The 13,934-nt window shown below is 54.2% G+C and overlaps 6 protein-coding genes across 7 annotated transcripts; 4 read left to right on the top strand and 2 right to left on the bottom strand.

The window, feature by feature from the left end:
- Positions 1–414: 414 nt before the first annotated feature.
- Positions 415–2,887, top strand: J3458_000086 (uncharacterized protein). Of its 2 annotated transcripts, XM_066115932.1 has the most exons (2): positions 415–1,539; positions 1,595–2,887. In XM_066115932.1, exons 1-2 carry the CDS (start codon positions 594–596, stop codon positions 1,930–1,932), a joined length of 1,284 nt encoding a protein of 427 aa, XP_065977811.1. In that variant the 5' UTR covers positions 415–593; the 3' UTR covers positions 1,933–2,887. The 2 variants fall into 2 exon arrangements, with proteins under 2 accessions (XP_065977811.1, XP_007806404.2); XM_007808213.2 differs by having other exon boundaries at positions 415–2,887.
- Positions 2,175–2,507, bottom strand: J3458_000085 (uncharacterized protein; the record flags this gene model as incomplete). The annotated part of the gene is made up of 1 exon (XM_066115931.1): positions 2,175–2,507. The coding sequence occupies one exon, from the start codon at positions 2,505–2,507 to the stop codon at positions 2,175–2,177; it is 333 nt and encodes a 110-aa protein (XP_065977812.1).
- A 1,475-nt stretch (positions 2,888–4,362) lies between the features above and the next one.
- On the top strand, positions 4,363–5,245 carry J3458_000084 (uncharacterized protein; the record flags this gene model as incomplete). The annotated part of the gene is made up of 3 exons (XM_066115930.1): positions 4,363–4,653; positions 4,728–4,931; positions 5,231–5,245. The coding sequence occupies 3 exons, from the start codon at positions 4,363–4,365 to the stop codon at positions 5,243–5,245; spliced, it is 510 nt and encodes a 169-aa protein (XP_065977810.1).
- A 3,414-nt stretch (positions 5,246–8,659) lies between these two features.
- On the top strand, positions 8,660–9,661 carry J3458_000083 (uncharacterized protein; the record flags this gene model as incomplete). The annotated part of the gene is made up of 1 exon (XM_007808215.1): positions 8,660–9,661. The coding sequence occupies one exon, from the start codon at positions 8,660–8,662 to the stop codon at positions 9,659–9,661; it is 1,002 nt and encodes a 333-aa protein (XP_007806406.1).
- Positions 9,662–11,066: 1,405 nt separating this feature from the next.
- J3458_000082 (uncharacterized protein) lies at positions 11,067–11,888 on the top strand (the record flags this gene model as incomplete). The annotated part of the gene is made up of 1 exon (XM_007808216.2): positions 11,067–11,888. The coding sequence occupies one exon, from the start codon at positions 11,067–11,069 to the stop codon at positions 11,886–11,888; it is 822 nt and encodes a 273-aa protein (XP_007806407.2).
- A 688-nt stretch (positions 11,889–12,576) lies between these two features.
- J3458_000081 (uncharacterized protein) lies at positions 12,577–13,551 on the bottom strand (the record flags this gene model as incomplete). Its single annotated transcript, XM_007808217.2, has 1 exon — positions 12,577–13,551. The coding sequence occupies one exon, from the start codon at positions 13,549–13,551 to the stop codon at positions 12,577–12,579; it is 975 nt and encodes a 324-aa protein (XP_007806408.2).
- Between the last annotated feature and the right edge of the window lie 383 nt (positions 13,552–13,934).

The following is a 13,934-nucleotide window of genomic DNA, read 5'->3' as shown; positions in this document are numbered from 1 at the left end:
TCATTGTGTTTCAAGTGCCTGATGCCGCAACTTGGCCAGATGCATCAAGCCAGGCTATCAAATTCGGCATCGTCCATCACCTCCTATTATCGGACAGTCCGGTTGCAGATGTGATAATCTCGACGGGAATAGTATCCAGAAGTCGTTTCAAAGATTGTAATTAACATGTTTCCTCTGTTACACGGCATGCTGGCATGCCTTTGATAGCTTGTCCTACCCATTAACAAGTCCCCAACTAAACACCCCCTCTTCTCACAGATTGTTGTTTCCCGCCCTCAATTCCATCTCACGAGCTGTGCGAAGGCTGGTGGAGTCACCATAGCAGGGGCCAGAGTCCAATCGGATGTTAACGGAAAAGCGAGTACTCAAAATTTACGCCAAAACTAGCTTAAATGATAAGTACCTAAATTTGAGCTAACACCAAAAGCTACATTAAGCCAGTAAATAATCCGCTGAGCTAATCACCAACCAGACAGTACTAGTGCCTTGCTTGGGTGGGGGATCGGGAGCCTTCGTACTCCTGAGATGCTAAGGGCAAACAAGTATCAAACGATGACGCTCGACCCGAAGACGACTCACGAATACTGACCACCATGTTTGACTCCTTTGACCAAGCAAGTCTTGACTTAATAATTGAGCTTCAGCTACAAGATGCCCAGAACTTAATAAAGGGAAAGCACAAGGCAGGAGAGACCCCCGATGGAGAGCTGGCAGCTGAACTGTTCAAGCTCGAGCTCGAGTCCCTCGCGTCGTTCCATGTAGACCAAGCCATGAGCCGCAGTATTGCTCATGCTGCCGTGACAGATGGAGAGGTCATCCGGAGCCTTGTCGCGGAGGAGCAGCAGGCTGAACGTGACCGTGAGCTTGCAATCAATGGCGAAGCGTCGACGCATGGACCGGGAACCGCAGCCCCTGACACAGCTATTGAGGACGACATGGTCAAGAAGCTTGTGGCCTTGTATGTCGGCGAAGATGGCCGATCCGGGACCGCTGCAGCATCCTCGTCCAAACGGGCAGCCCGGCCCAGCACTTCGACAGCGGCTATCGAGAAACGACGTTGCGTGGCTTGCATGACAGATGTTCCATACTTTGAGACGGTACGGTGCCCGTGCACGCATGAATACTGTCGTGCGTGCATAGCTGATTTGTTCCAATCGGCAATCAACGACGAGTCCCTATTCCCTCCTCGATGCTGCAGCCAGCCTATACCTCTCGGCCTGAATCAGATTTTCCTCCCAGCAAGGTTAGCGGGACAGTATCGAGCCAAGGAGCTGGAGTATTCCACCAAGAACAGAACGTATTGCCACAGAGCTACCTGCTCTACATTTATTCCGGCGCCATTCATCCGGGGAGAAATTGCAACGTGCATAAAGTGCCAAAGTAAGACTTGCACCATCTGCAAGGGCTCATCTCATGACGGTGACTGTCCTGAAGATGTGGCGACGATGGACCTGCTCAATGTCGCGGCGCAGAATGGCTGGCAGAGATGTTACTCGTGCCGCAGAATGGTCGACCTGGAAGTTGGCTGCAATCACATAAGTGAGCTTATTCGCCGAGATGCGTCATTTGTCAAAGCCAACTAACACTACCCCAGCTTGTCGATGTGGTGCTCAATTCTGCTATGTCTGCGGAGTGAAGTGGAAGAACTGCAGCTGTGACCAGTGGGATGAACATAGATTGATCGATCGCGCCAATGCCATCGTTGACCGTGATGCGGATATCCTTCATATCGAGGGGGTTAACCGTGCTGCCCTAGTGGAACAAGAACGGAATAATCTGGTCGCAAACCATGACTGCTGGAATCATCGCTGGAAGTCTCGAAGGGGCCATTTCCAGTGCGAAGAGTGTTTTGATTATATGCCGGAGTTTATATATGAATGCCGCGATTGTCGACTCATGGCATGTCGGCGGTGCAGATACAACAGGCTATGAAGGGAAAGATGTCACCATGGACGTGGATCCGTGATGGAGTTTCACGGTTGTGAGAGAAACCGAGGAACCTTGACTGCAGCTCAGGAAGAGCTCATCTGCACATCTGTACGGGCCTGGAAGAGATGTTTCTCAGAGTCAATAGCCTCTAATTACTCTCTGGGATCCTGTGTTTGGCTACCCCACTGCTTCTTCCACCGTTTTGTTTGCCTTGATGGCGCTGGTCGTGGAATACATGGCTCTCCTCATCTACCTGTGGTCTGGCTTCTCAATTGCACCGGATCGTGGGCTGGTGGGAAGCAGAGATGCAGGGCCCGTTCCAAAACCATGAGACAGGATTGATGATGAGATTGCAAAAATAATTTGCGGGTTGCGTGTTGGTACGGTGTGGTACTTATGAATAAATATTCATAGAGAAAGTGTCGAATAGTGTCTAGTTCAATTTGGCGTCGAAGTCTGGGGTCGAAGTCTGGGGCAATCTGGCCATTTATATCCAACATCTCGCCCACCCTGATGAGAATCTTATGTACCGTTGACCTTTGTGGGTGTTTTGTGCAGGAGCCCAGCAAAATGCGCATCGTCAAACGCCACACTACAAAGGCCGTGCCATTTGGAACAATGCGTGACAACTGGTGGTCCTGGTGTCTCCTTTGCGTTTAAATAGAAACCCCGTTGTAAACAAAAGCCTTGGGACAATCGGATACTCTCACCGTTTCATATTCAGGGCCCCGCCGTTGGCACGACTTATCTCATAACAAAATTCGCAAGCGATGGGCTCCGTCTATATCGGGAGTCGACGGACTGAAAGGCGGAACGCGAAACCTTTTTCCACTTTTGCGCAAGGCACAGAAGCCATAAGTGGATTATTATCGGAACATTGAACGGAGGCGAACCCCAAACAATAATAGTCAATGTTCATCACTCCCCTGTGACCTGTCCCTGTGGCTGAAGGCTCAAGTGGGTGACAAGACGGGAAGATGCATGTGCATTTGATGCTTCTTCCTCACACTGTAGGGCTGCAGCCTACGGAGTAGAGCCTGGGGGTTTTATCGGGCGTGCACGTGGTTGGAGGGCAAACCACATGGGTCACACTGTCAAGTGCGAACCAGCTCGGTGTCCTCCTGTCAACTGACCCTGGCACTGGCCCACAAGGCTCAGTCCAGATGTCGTTTGGCCGCATGCCTCACGTTTCCTGACCTCGTCCAACGCCATCCAGTCGGCGACGGCCACGACGTTGCTAGCCAGTGTGCAGACGGGTATCGTGCATTGTCCCTGCATCGCCCTTGCATTCTTCTACTGACGACATTGTTGCAGCCGCTGGAGCGCGAACTGTTGAGAGCCGTCGGATGGCTCACCCGGCACCATGAAATATACCAGAACCTTTCCAACCCTTTCCAGATTGACATTGAAGAGACCTATTTTGCTGACCTATGGCGGATGCAGGACGCTCAATTCTCAGCCGCAACTTTGTTAGATATTTGGAGGCTCGTCCCCCCAAACACACAAAGGCGGCCTCCGGTCAAAGGCATATGATCGAGCTGAGACATGGGTGCCTGTGTACCAGACCCTCGTGCTCTCGCCCGCCATGTTCCCCGCGCACACGTTCTTTCACAGCCTGCCTATATCTTGCAGGTTCTAAGAGATAATAATAACTATCGTAGTGAGCAATCGAGACGCTTACTTGGATGGCGACCTGCCGGGGTGTGGTTTGAGCAGTTCTTGCATGCGGACGGGCCGGGCGCCTCAACTTCACCACATACCGTCATTTCCGTCCCATCGTCTTCACTCACCCTGAGCTTCAAGTCCTGCCGCGACGCCTCAGCCACAGATGCACCACCACTGGGACTTCCCACGCAGGCCATATTTGCGGCCATCTGCTATGATCGCGTGGCACACTTTGTCTTCTTTGAATTCTGCATGTGGCCGTAGTATGAAAGAAGGTGTAAGTAGGGATAGGCGAGGGGGCCAAAATATCTCTTACAAAAGGATGACCCATGCCTGATACACTTGAGCGTGGTCTTTGTCGTGACCTTTAGCCTCTCATTAGAAATATATCATTCTTTATTCCTTTGATCACCTGTTGTGGTCGAGTGCCTCTCTCTTGTGCACTTCATCTCAATCTCATTAGCTTTCGCTTCAAAGACATCATCGAGAATTCTGCCTGATTTTAGTTTTCAGTCCGCGCATCATACATTAGGACGGTATTATCCTGCCTTTCTTTCAGTTTCCTTTGAGATTCTTTCTTGTGAGGAGTCATTATTGCCACTCAAGTTGATGTGTTTTTACATTGCATCGTTTTGAAGCTCGCCGAAGCGTCCCGTCTTGTCTTGGTCAAAGACGGGATAGCAAAATCACACATTCGAACAAGCAACCGCCGCCGAGGTGGGTGCCGAACAAAGTCGACCGAAACTCAAAGTTGAAACCGACACCCGAATGTCTCGACGAATCTACCTCGAAACAACGGCAAGTGGCAAACACCAATTTGTATCCATCAAACGCTCCCGTTCCCATGGCCACCACCACCATCACCACCACCATGTAGAGCACGAATACTACAAAGTCAGTGTTGAGGAGTGGGACAGTATAAAGGAGCGGGAGCGATGCCTCGAAGACACCAATAGGAGCCTGGCTGCAGAGGTTAGTTCTCTGAAAGCCAGTCTAACGGCTGCGCAAGGGGACGCACATAACCTCCGACACGTCGTCGTGCCACAGCTACAGAATCAGGTCCACCTCCTCAGTAGAGACAACGACTCCCTTCGCAAGTCTCTGGACAATGCAAGTCCGTAACTGAAGAAAAGCACAGTCGAGATGCAGAGAGGCTAAGGCAAACTATTGATAAACTGGAGAAGGAAAAGAAGGATATCAAGGACGAAAACCACAGCCTCAAGGACAGGGTCAAGCACTTGCAGGACGAACTCAAGTCGAGCATGCGGGCGACGAACATCAGACCTCATTCGGGAAATAGAATATTGGCGGAAGGAATGCCGATACTGGAAAGACAGGTATGAGGATACCAAACGCAGCCACGATGACATCTGCATCACTTTGGATATCAGAACGGAGAAAATGAGGGCATACGAAGAGATTTTGAAACGTAGGCGGATAATTTGATCCAACTGTACCATTCTATGTTTCTCTCTCTCTCTCTCTCTCTCTCTCTCTCTCTCTCTCTCTCTTGCGTTCCATACTCTATCAATGATGGTTACGATGCTACTTGACACACGGATGACTCCATTGAGACTTTGGGGTTAGTACTTGTTCAACCGGGACACTTTGGCTCCGCGCTAACATTACCTTGGAGTTGTACTTTTCATGAACTTTCTACGGATACCCACCAATGATGGACTATTTCCTTTTGTCTGTTGACTTACAGTAGTTTATTCTTCAATACCCTTGAGCGATACGCTCGTGCGACTCTGCAGTTTCAAGATCTGCATGCACTCCTTCTTAGTGGCTTTCCATTTTCTTTCTTAGTTGGACCGAAATTTTACTAAATACACTTTATAAACCGTCCTCTGTCGCTGCGCACTCCCTGTGGTCTTGTGACGTTCCCCAACGGCTCATTGTGTCTTTTCCGTGCCCGCGACCAGGCATCAATCAATGTGGGTCGTCTGCAGCACTTCCAAGACAAGCGTTTACAAATGAAACAAACAAAGGACGTTGCATGTGTAAAAACTAACATAGTGCAACGCCTGATCTAAAACGACAGGTTAAACCCTGCACCTTGGGAGCGGGGCCTGCGCAATACCCCAAAATGGCCATCGTGTAAATGCGACTACCACCAAAAATTCCTGCTACAAAATCCTTTCGTAGACGCTTTAGCCCGAGGGCCTGCATGAGCAGTGGCAAGTGTCAGCAGGCTGTCAAAGGCAGAAATGACCCATCCCCTATCCTATTCGGTGGGTAATATTGCATCAGCGTCAATATTGATTCACCAGTATTTTTGGACAAAAAGTGGGTGGGGAGAGGGTTGTCGCCGGGCAGACCGGAAGAGAAAGGAATGCCTTGGCGCACACAGAGAGGTCATCATACGCGCGGCTGGTGACGATTACAGATGTTCGGAGTCGGGAAGGAAAAAAAAGAAAGAAAATGAAGAAAAAAAGGCACCTGGAGCGTCTGCCATGGATGGAGTCGGGCTTTTTTTTTTTTTTTTTTTTTTTTTTTTGGCGTGGCAGGAAATGTGCACATGCGCACAATACGGTGATTACTGGACGTTGATTGATTGGTTGTTGCGGAGATGTATGCAGGTACGTGAAGTGGCCTTGGGAGCGTGTGAGGGTAGTGTGCACTTGCTCGTGTTGTTTTCCCAATAGCTCTTGGAACACACTCTTTTAGAAAATAAATAGGCCGCGACGCAGCATCGTCGACTAAGAGAATAACCGGCGTAGATTCAAACGGCCTCCGACTGGGGCCACGAATCTCCCGGTCCGCACGGGCTAAACGACGAAGGAAGGACGGGATGGCCCGCTTGTCTGACGCCACAGGCGCGCCAGGAGCACCTTCCCACTTGACAGCCAAAGTTAGCGGCCAACGGCCTGGCAGCCTGGCGGTATGGGTCTTTCCCACCCGCTATCGATGGTGGAGCTGGCTGGCCAAGAAGAGGCTGCAGTCAAGTCAATCGATCGTCTTCACCGTCGTCCTGCACATCACAGGGCATCACGCAAGGCTGCAACACTTAAGGCAGGACAGTGTCCAACACCAATCAGCCCTATCGAGCCGCCGGTGGTTCGACGCATGCGCCAAATGACGTCCGGCATGGTTGGCGTCACTACCGTGAACATGTTCGCTGATCCACGCCTTACAAATGCACGACGACTTTGTCCTGAGGCCCGGGCAGGATATGCATCCGGGAGCGGGTGATGATGGGTGATGGACACCAGCAACTCGATCCCCGTTCCATCAAGACGAGTATCTGCGCACCAAATCTGTCCACGCCTTTCATCAACGTCCAACGGTGCGCCTTTTCAGATAATAACCCCGGTATGGACCGGTCTCGTCCAGTCAGGATCCCGACGCACGCCGCTTTCCCACGGCGCTAGATAGATGCCAAGAGAAGGACTTTTTCCCTTTTTCTTCTCTTCCACGGGCAAGGCAAACACACATCTGCCATGAGCTTGAGCCAGCTTCTGGTCATTACGATAATGGTGAGTCACCGCTGCAAGTGAGGGTTGTTTCCCAGGCCGTTGCGGGCGCGACCCCAGGCTGCAACGACGAAAAACCCACCCCCGACACCATCCGTGGTGTATCGCAGATAGTCGAGCCGACAAATCCTACACTTGGATGCATCGAGAACCGAGTCCAACGGCTCGAAGCTCGGGAGGTGGTGGGTACGCAGCCTGCCCAGGCATGGCTTTGGGCGAACTGCCTGGCGGCCCGTCTTAGCACCAGCCAGGGTGATTTCAGGGTAGTAGACAATTAGGGTGCACATCAGTGTCAACCCGTCGACAATGACCGAGATGATGGAGGGGAGAGCCATTGACAAGGAGGGCCGACGAGGGGCATCGCGACAAGGCAACCAACCACCAGACCTGATTGAAGCGGCGATTGTTTTGTCCACGCTCAGCCACTCATCTCCAATTGGGTAAAGGTGGGCGTCGTTGCCATGGCCATGGTCCTATTCTGACGGACGGAGGGTGCTGGTATCACCTTTTTCGACTTTTTTTTTTGGACGCCAAGGTAGCGCGTACGAATGATGAGGGTGGTGGGGCCGGCTCATGATTGAGTGTAAGTGGGAGTCTCGGTCTATCATGACCTGCCAAAAAGTCCAATAATCCAGACCTCCAGCCTGGCTCTCAAAGGTACTGCTACTTTGGCGTCAAGCTCACTCACAGCCAGAATCCTTGCGCTTTGAAATCACAGCCCTGCAAGTTCTGGCCAAGCACAGTCAGGTCGGCAAGGTTGGACAAAGTTGTCCTCTGATGGGAGTGGTCTGCTCATCATGTCAGGTGTGCCATGCCAACGACGCGAAACAAAGCGGCAGCGCATGAACGACGCACACCACTGGACTCCTGCTCCCCCGAGGCTTTCGACAGAGTACTGCAAGCACAAAACGTGGACTGCAGATTTGATGCCATCCCACTTGCGCCCCCCTTCCCTCAGGACGCGCACCGCCCACCTCCAGTCAAGCCTGCCTTGAACGGCAGTCTGACAGGCTGCCTGCTGGCCTGCCGGAGGAATAAATATACTTCATATCCTCCTTTTTAAATCACCCTTCTTCCTGCAAATCCTGGCCTTTACAATACACTCTGGTCGACAAAAGCATTTTGCCAACTTTGTTGTCTCCGGTTGGGCTCCCATCTTTGAGCTTGATCATCCCCGGTCGTAGCCCAACGGTGACTCTTCTGATTAACTTACACACAGCGTCATACCACACCTACCTACGCGTTACCGGACCCTTGTCAGCTCCTTTACCGCTGGTCCGTTCCCTGACCTAGTCACTGTCACTGGCGAAATTATAACCCACCGCACTGGCCAGCGACTGCCTTTTTGAGACGAAACGAAACGAAACGATTAGAAAGAAAGAAAGAAGAAAAAAAAAATCACACACAAGAGGAAGACATCGTGAGAAATTTTTCTTCGGATCAAGCGTGATTTACTGGCGACATCTGCAACTCGCCTGGCACTATAATCGCCCCCGTCCTAGTGGAGCTAGGTTTACTTGCCTGGTTCTTTTTTTCCTTGTTGTGCTATCCTACAGGCGGAAGAAGCACAAGCTCAAAACCGAGCCCTCATGCGATCATCTGCGCAACGAGCCTCGGCGAATATTGGTCGCCGGGCTCAGACGACCAGTGGCGCTGGGGTGCAGCCGGGTCCGATACCAACACGGCGCCAAGTTTCCCTGCTCTCGCCAACTGATGACAATGTCGCACGCGCAGGTCGCGAATACGACGACACTGCTCGCGACACCGCATTTAATACCGAATTGAACAAAGTCAACTCCGAATGCGACCGATACAAGGCACGGCTAGAGCAGGTTAGCAAAAAGCTGCTCGAGACACAGCAACAGAAGGACGAGTTGAAGGAGCAAAGGGACGAATTCAAGCAGCAGAGGGAGTCGTATAAGTCGCAGCTGCAGGTTGCTAAAAAGGAAAACGCTTCTCTGCTCAATAAGCTCGAGGATTTCCAGAGCGCGAACCTTGAGCTGGCAGCAAAGTATGAAGAGATGATGAGGCAGCACAGAGATTTGGAAGAACGGTACAATACGCTTGCTAGCTCGGGCAGCGCCGGCTCTACTGGTTCCCATGCTGCATCAAGCGCACTTCCAGACCGAACGAGGTCATCATACAGGCCAAGCGGAAAGGACCATCATGAAGATCGTGGCTACAAGGGCAGAAGTCGAGAGGGGTCCAGGGAGGCGAAGGAATCCAAAGAGCCCAGAGGGTACAGCGAGTACATGAACCAGTGCATGGAGTTCCAGGCGGCAGAAAAGGAGCGACTCAAGGGACGGTTCGAAGACAAGTCATCAACGGCATCTTCGTCCATAAAGACGCGCGGATCAAGCTTCATCGAGGGCTGGGGGCCAGGACCCGGACTGGAGCAGCCAGTTGTGCCTCCAAGCCGCATGCCCCCAGGCCAGGTGCCAGCTATGTTGCCAGCGTTCAACGGCATGCCATACTCCACGGTACCGCGCACACACGCACACATGTACAATCCAAACACAGCGGCGTTGTACGGGGCAGATGGTGAATATGAGAGTGGTTGCAAGTACCAGCCGTACCCAGTGGCCAGGTAGTTTCGAAAGAAGGGGTTAATGTGCATCGCATGCCACACACACGCCATTACGGCGGCCTTGCGGACCCAGCCAGGAAACCTTTGTTGGGGGGGAGGAGGGGTGTTGGCGGGAGTGTGGGTGAAAAAAAAAAAAAAAAAAAAAAAAAATAAGAGTCGGGTCCGGAAAAAAAGTTGTCATGGTGTGGCAGAATGCGTCGGCTGTGGCTTGTTTTGTCATAAGGGGTCCTGGTAGCTCAAAAGCTTTGCCCATGACGACGACGTCGTGTCACGTCTTTCACATTGACAGACCCCGCACTAGCATCAACGGAGAACCAGTCAGTCATGGAGTTTGGTTGTTGAGCTCATGTTCTAAAATGACATCTGGGCATTTGAGCTCGAGAGGGGCGGGACAAAAGGGAAGGTGGGGTAGCTGGTACTACTCTGATGTCAGAATCGCGGGGGCGGGACTGTGACTAGGCCTGGATGAAGCTTTCTGCGCGGGAGCTGAAGATGCAGACATGCAATGTTGTGCCTGTCGTTGTTCTGCATACTCACATGTCTCGGAACACATTGGAAAGCGCACGGCGCACGGCTCGCAGCTCGCAGCTCACATTACAAAGCGCAAATGTGTATGCCCATCCTGAGTTCGGCTATCGCTGCCGGGCAGCCGTTTGTGCCTGTTGCTGCGAGCATGGGTGATGATGGGCGATGATGGGTGATGATGGGTGATGACGGGCAAACATGATGGATCAGGTCTGGTCTGGTTCGTTGCCGGGGGACCCGGGGCAGCTCAGAGCCCTCAAGTGCTATGACTCAGCCCGTGCTGCCTCGTGGGCTGGCCATCAATAGTGGTCCAGACATTTGAACTGGTCCGATACCGCGGCGCACATATCTTCAACGACGCTCGGGACCGGACGGAAATAAAGCCGAGTGCCTCGCGGGTATCATGCAGCTTTGGTATTTTTGTTTCATTCTTGTTGGGTCCTGTTCTTTTTTTTATTCTTTCCTGTCAACGTTGTTTGTTTGTATTGTATTTTAGATGTAACGTTTTCCTGGGCGTTAGACAAAATTACTTTTTTTTTCTCTTTTTATATGGGGAGTGTCTTGTAAGTGGCAGTAGTTCTAGGCTTGAATGAATGTTGGTCGACTTGCAACGGTTTAGTCCGGCAATACAATGCGGGCGAGGAATGCCGTTGTTCCAACGACGAATACCCATTGTTACCGATTACTCAGGATACCATTCCGTATCTCGGCCTTGACATGTCACCTGCTCGTCCTCCTCTCGTCCACCTCCCTCTACACACCACAACGTCGCACACGGCCTTGATCACCATCACCACCATCATCACCACCACCAACATCATCATCACCACCACCACCACCACCACCATCACTACACGCCACCACACACCACCACTACCGCCGCCATGAAGCTCTACCCGTCCCTGCCCGCCGACCTAGCAGCCTGGGCGCAGCGCCAGCCCGTCTTCTTCACCGGCTCGGCCGGCAAGCACGCCAGGCACATCAACGTGTCCCCCAAGGGCATGACGGACACGCACTTTGCCGTGCTGTCGCCCACGCGCTGCGCCTACATCGACCGCACCGGGTCCGGGTGCGAGACGATTGCGCACGCCTACGAGAACGGCCGCCTGTGCCTCATGTTCGTGTCCTTTGGCGACGCGCCGCGCATCATGCGGCTCTTCTGCGCGGCCCGCGTCGTCGAGTACGACCACCGCGACTTCCAGGGCCTCGTGCGCGCCGTGGCCCGGGGGCGGCGCTCCGCCTTTGACGGGGCCCGCGCCGTCATCGTCGCCGACATATGGGAGGTCCAGACGTCGTGCGGCTTCGGCGTGCCCCGTGTCAAGAGGGGGCTGTACGCGCCCGGCGAGGGGGGGGACCGCCGCCCCCCGGCCGACGAGCTGCTGCGGCAGGGCTACGACGCCGGGGCCGAGGCCAGGCTGGACGAGCTGTGCGTCTTTGAGGCGAGGCCGGCCATGGACTACTGGGCTGGCAAGCAGGCCGAGGGCAACACCATGAGGGACTACCAGAGGAGGCACAACGTGGATAGCATTGACGGCCTGCCGGGCCTGAGGGCCAGCCGGAGGGATGCCGGCGAGGTGCTGTGGCTGAGGGACGCGAGGGCGTGGGCTGCGAGGGTTGCGAGGGACTGGGAGGCCATGGCCGTTGGCTTCGTCGCCGCCGTCTTGATGTATTTGTTTGTGCGGGGGGTTCGGGGCCTTGACAGCTGACTAGGTTGGTGAGTGTGATGGTGGATGTGGCGGTATCTTTGTGGTTGAGGGACCGGTCTGCCGACGGAGAGGGCGGTGAAGAGTCTCTTTTTGGTGTTACTTTGGTTTCGCCGTCGGTTTCAACACCTCGAGTGCTATTTGGTAAGATGTGGCCTTTGCGAGGTGACTTGTCGTTGGGGGTTTGACGACAGCCAGACGACCTCACTGTGCTGGAGGAGCAAACTCTTGGGCAAGTTGCCTCAGTTGTGATAACACGAGACGGTCAATTGGACAATTATTCTCTCGTTGGATGCTGATATTCGCTGGACATTGTCTCGGCACGGGCGGCTGGGTAGCAACGCGTCGTCATGGCAGCATATACTTGAGCCCCTTGCTACGCTGTCCGCTCGACTTTTACGGTTCTACAGCATTTCCGCAGACGTCAACTTCTTGCCGGCATGCATGCCATTGGAGAAGACGCGTGTGTACCGCCTGCAGATGTACTACCCATGGGCTTTGATATATCTCAAGGTATAATGGTTATAATTACATACGGGGCTATCCGACGAATATATACACAGGGACGTAAATCGAAAAAAGGGGAGAAAAAAGACTCCCTAGCCAAATACTTTCCACGACCGCGCCGCCTCCAAAGAAAAGACCGGAACCACACAAGCAGGGCAGAAAAGCCGCAAAACACCACGGCAGCTCACTGCCCCGGCCGCCATCCCTCCAGGACGTCAACGTCGTCAAAGAGCGCCGACTGACCGACGGGCGTGGAAAATATCTGCGCAAACCCGTGCCCCGCGCCCTTGGCAAGAGCCAGTCGCAAGCCCACGCGGTTATTCGACACTTGGCCCCAGTCCGGGAGGTCGGTGAAGGCGCCCGGGAAGGCCGTCAGGTTCTCCCCCGTGCGGGCCAGTTCGTGGACATAGCGATACCAGATGAGGTTCCTGTCCCTCCGCTTGTGGCCGCCCTGCAGGACGGCCTGGCAGGCCTGGTCGCCGCTGCAGGGGTTCGTGTCCTTGTATCCCACCGTGGCCACGACGTCGCGGGAGGTGTACCGGCGGAAGTAGTCGACGGGGGCCAAGGTTCCCGCCGCCGTGCCGGGGAAGCCGTCGAAGCCAAAGGGCCAGAGGTTGCACTTGGCGCAGGACCTCGCGGGGGGCAGGGCCTCGCCCTGGACCGCGGGACGGTTGTCGGTGAAGTAGGAGCATGTGGCGGGATTGTTCTGGACGTACCGCACATGGGCGCGGCACGAGGCGCCGTCCCTGGCGAGGGCCGCGTACCGCTGCACCAGCTGCCCGCCCGCGCTCTGCCCGACAAAGGTGATGTTGGTCAGCACGGGGTACCTGGCCGAGCAGGCGAACTCCTCGGCGAGCGCCTCGAGGGCGTCAATGGACGTCGCGTTGCTCCCATAGGGGTAGTTGGCCGCGCCGCCGGCGATCCAGGCCCTGGGGTCGGACCACGAGAGATGGCCGTCGCCGTGCAGGCCGGGCGTGTACCGGTCGGTGAAGAGCAGCGGCGCCACGCTGATGGTCTTGCGGCCTGCCTTGCCGGAGCGTGCCGCGTAGAGGTCCGTGGCGTTCTGCAGCCTGTGCCAGTATTGGCCCGCGTTGCTCAGCTTCCCGGCGACGACGATGACGGCGTGCTCGACGGTTGCGGCGTCCACCGTCTCCGGCATGAAGACGGCCAGTTTGCCGGTGTTGCCGACGCGGATGGAGGCCAGCCGCGAGCCGGGAGGCCGGTAGATGCATGTTTGGGGCTACGGAAATAGAGAGCGTGAGGAAAGAAGAATCTCTTTGGTCTGGAGCGCGGGGAAGAACCAACGTTGCTCTGCTTCCTGTCGTCGCAGTTTCTGCGTGGAGCGATGAGACGCTCAGGAGGAGGGATGTAGTCGTATCCTTGGGCGCCGGCCTCGTCACAGAACTTGAATGTCGTCGCCGCGCGACACATGCCGAGGAAACCGACGATGACTGCAACTGCAATTCGTGCCGCGCCACTCAGTCGCGCCATTTTTTTTTTTCTTTTCTCTCGTTTTATTCCTACTTCAGCAGAGGAGAAAGC

The sequence above is a fragment of the Metarhizium acridum genome, assembly GCF_019434415.1.
Source record: "Metarhizium acridum strain ARSEF 324 chromosome Unknown scaffold_1, whole genome shotgun sequence".
Lineage (NCBI taxonomy): Eukaryota > Fungi > Ascomycota > Sordariomycetes > Hypocreales > Clavicipitaceae > Metarhizium > Metarhizium acridum.
This window is presented reverse-complemented; position numbering and strand designations above follow the sequence as displayed.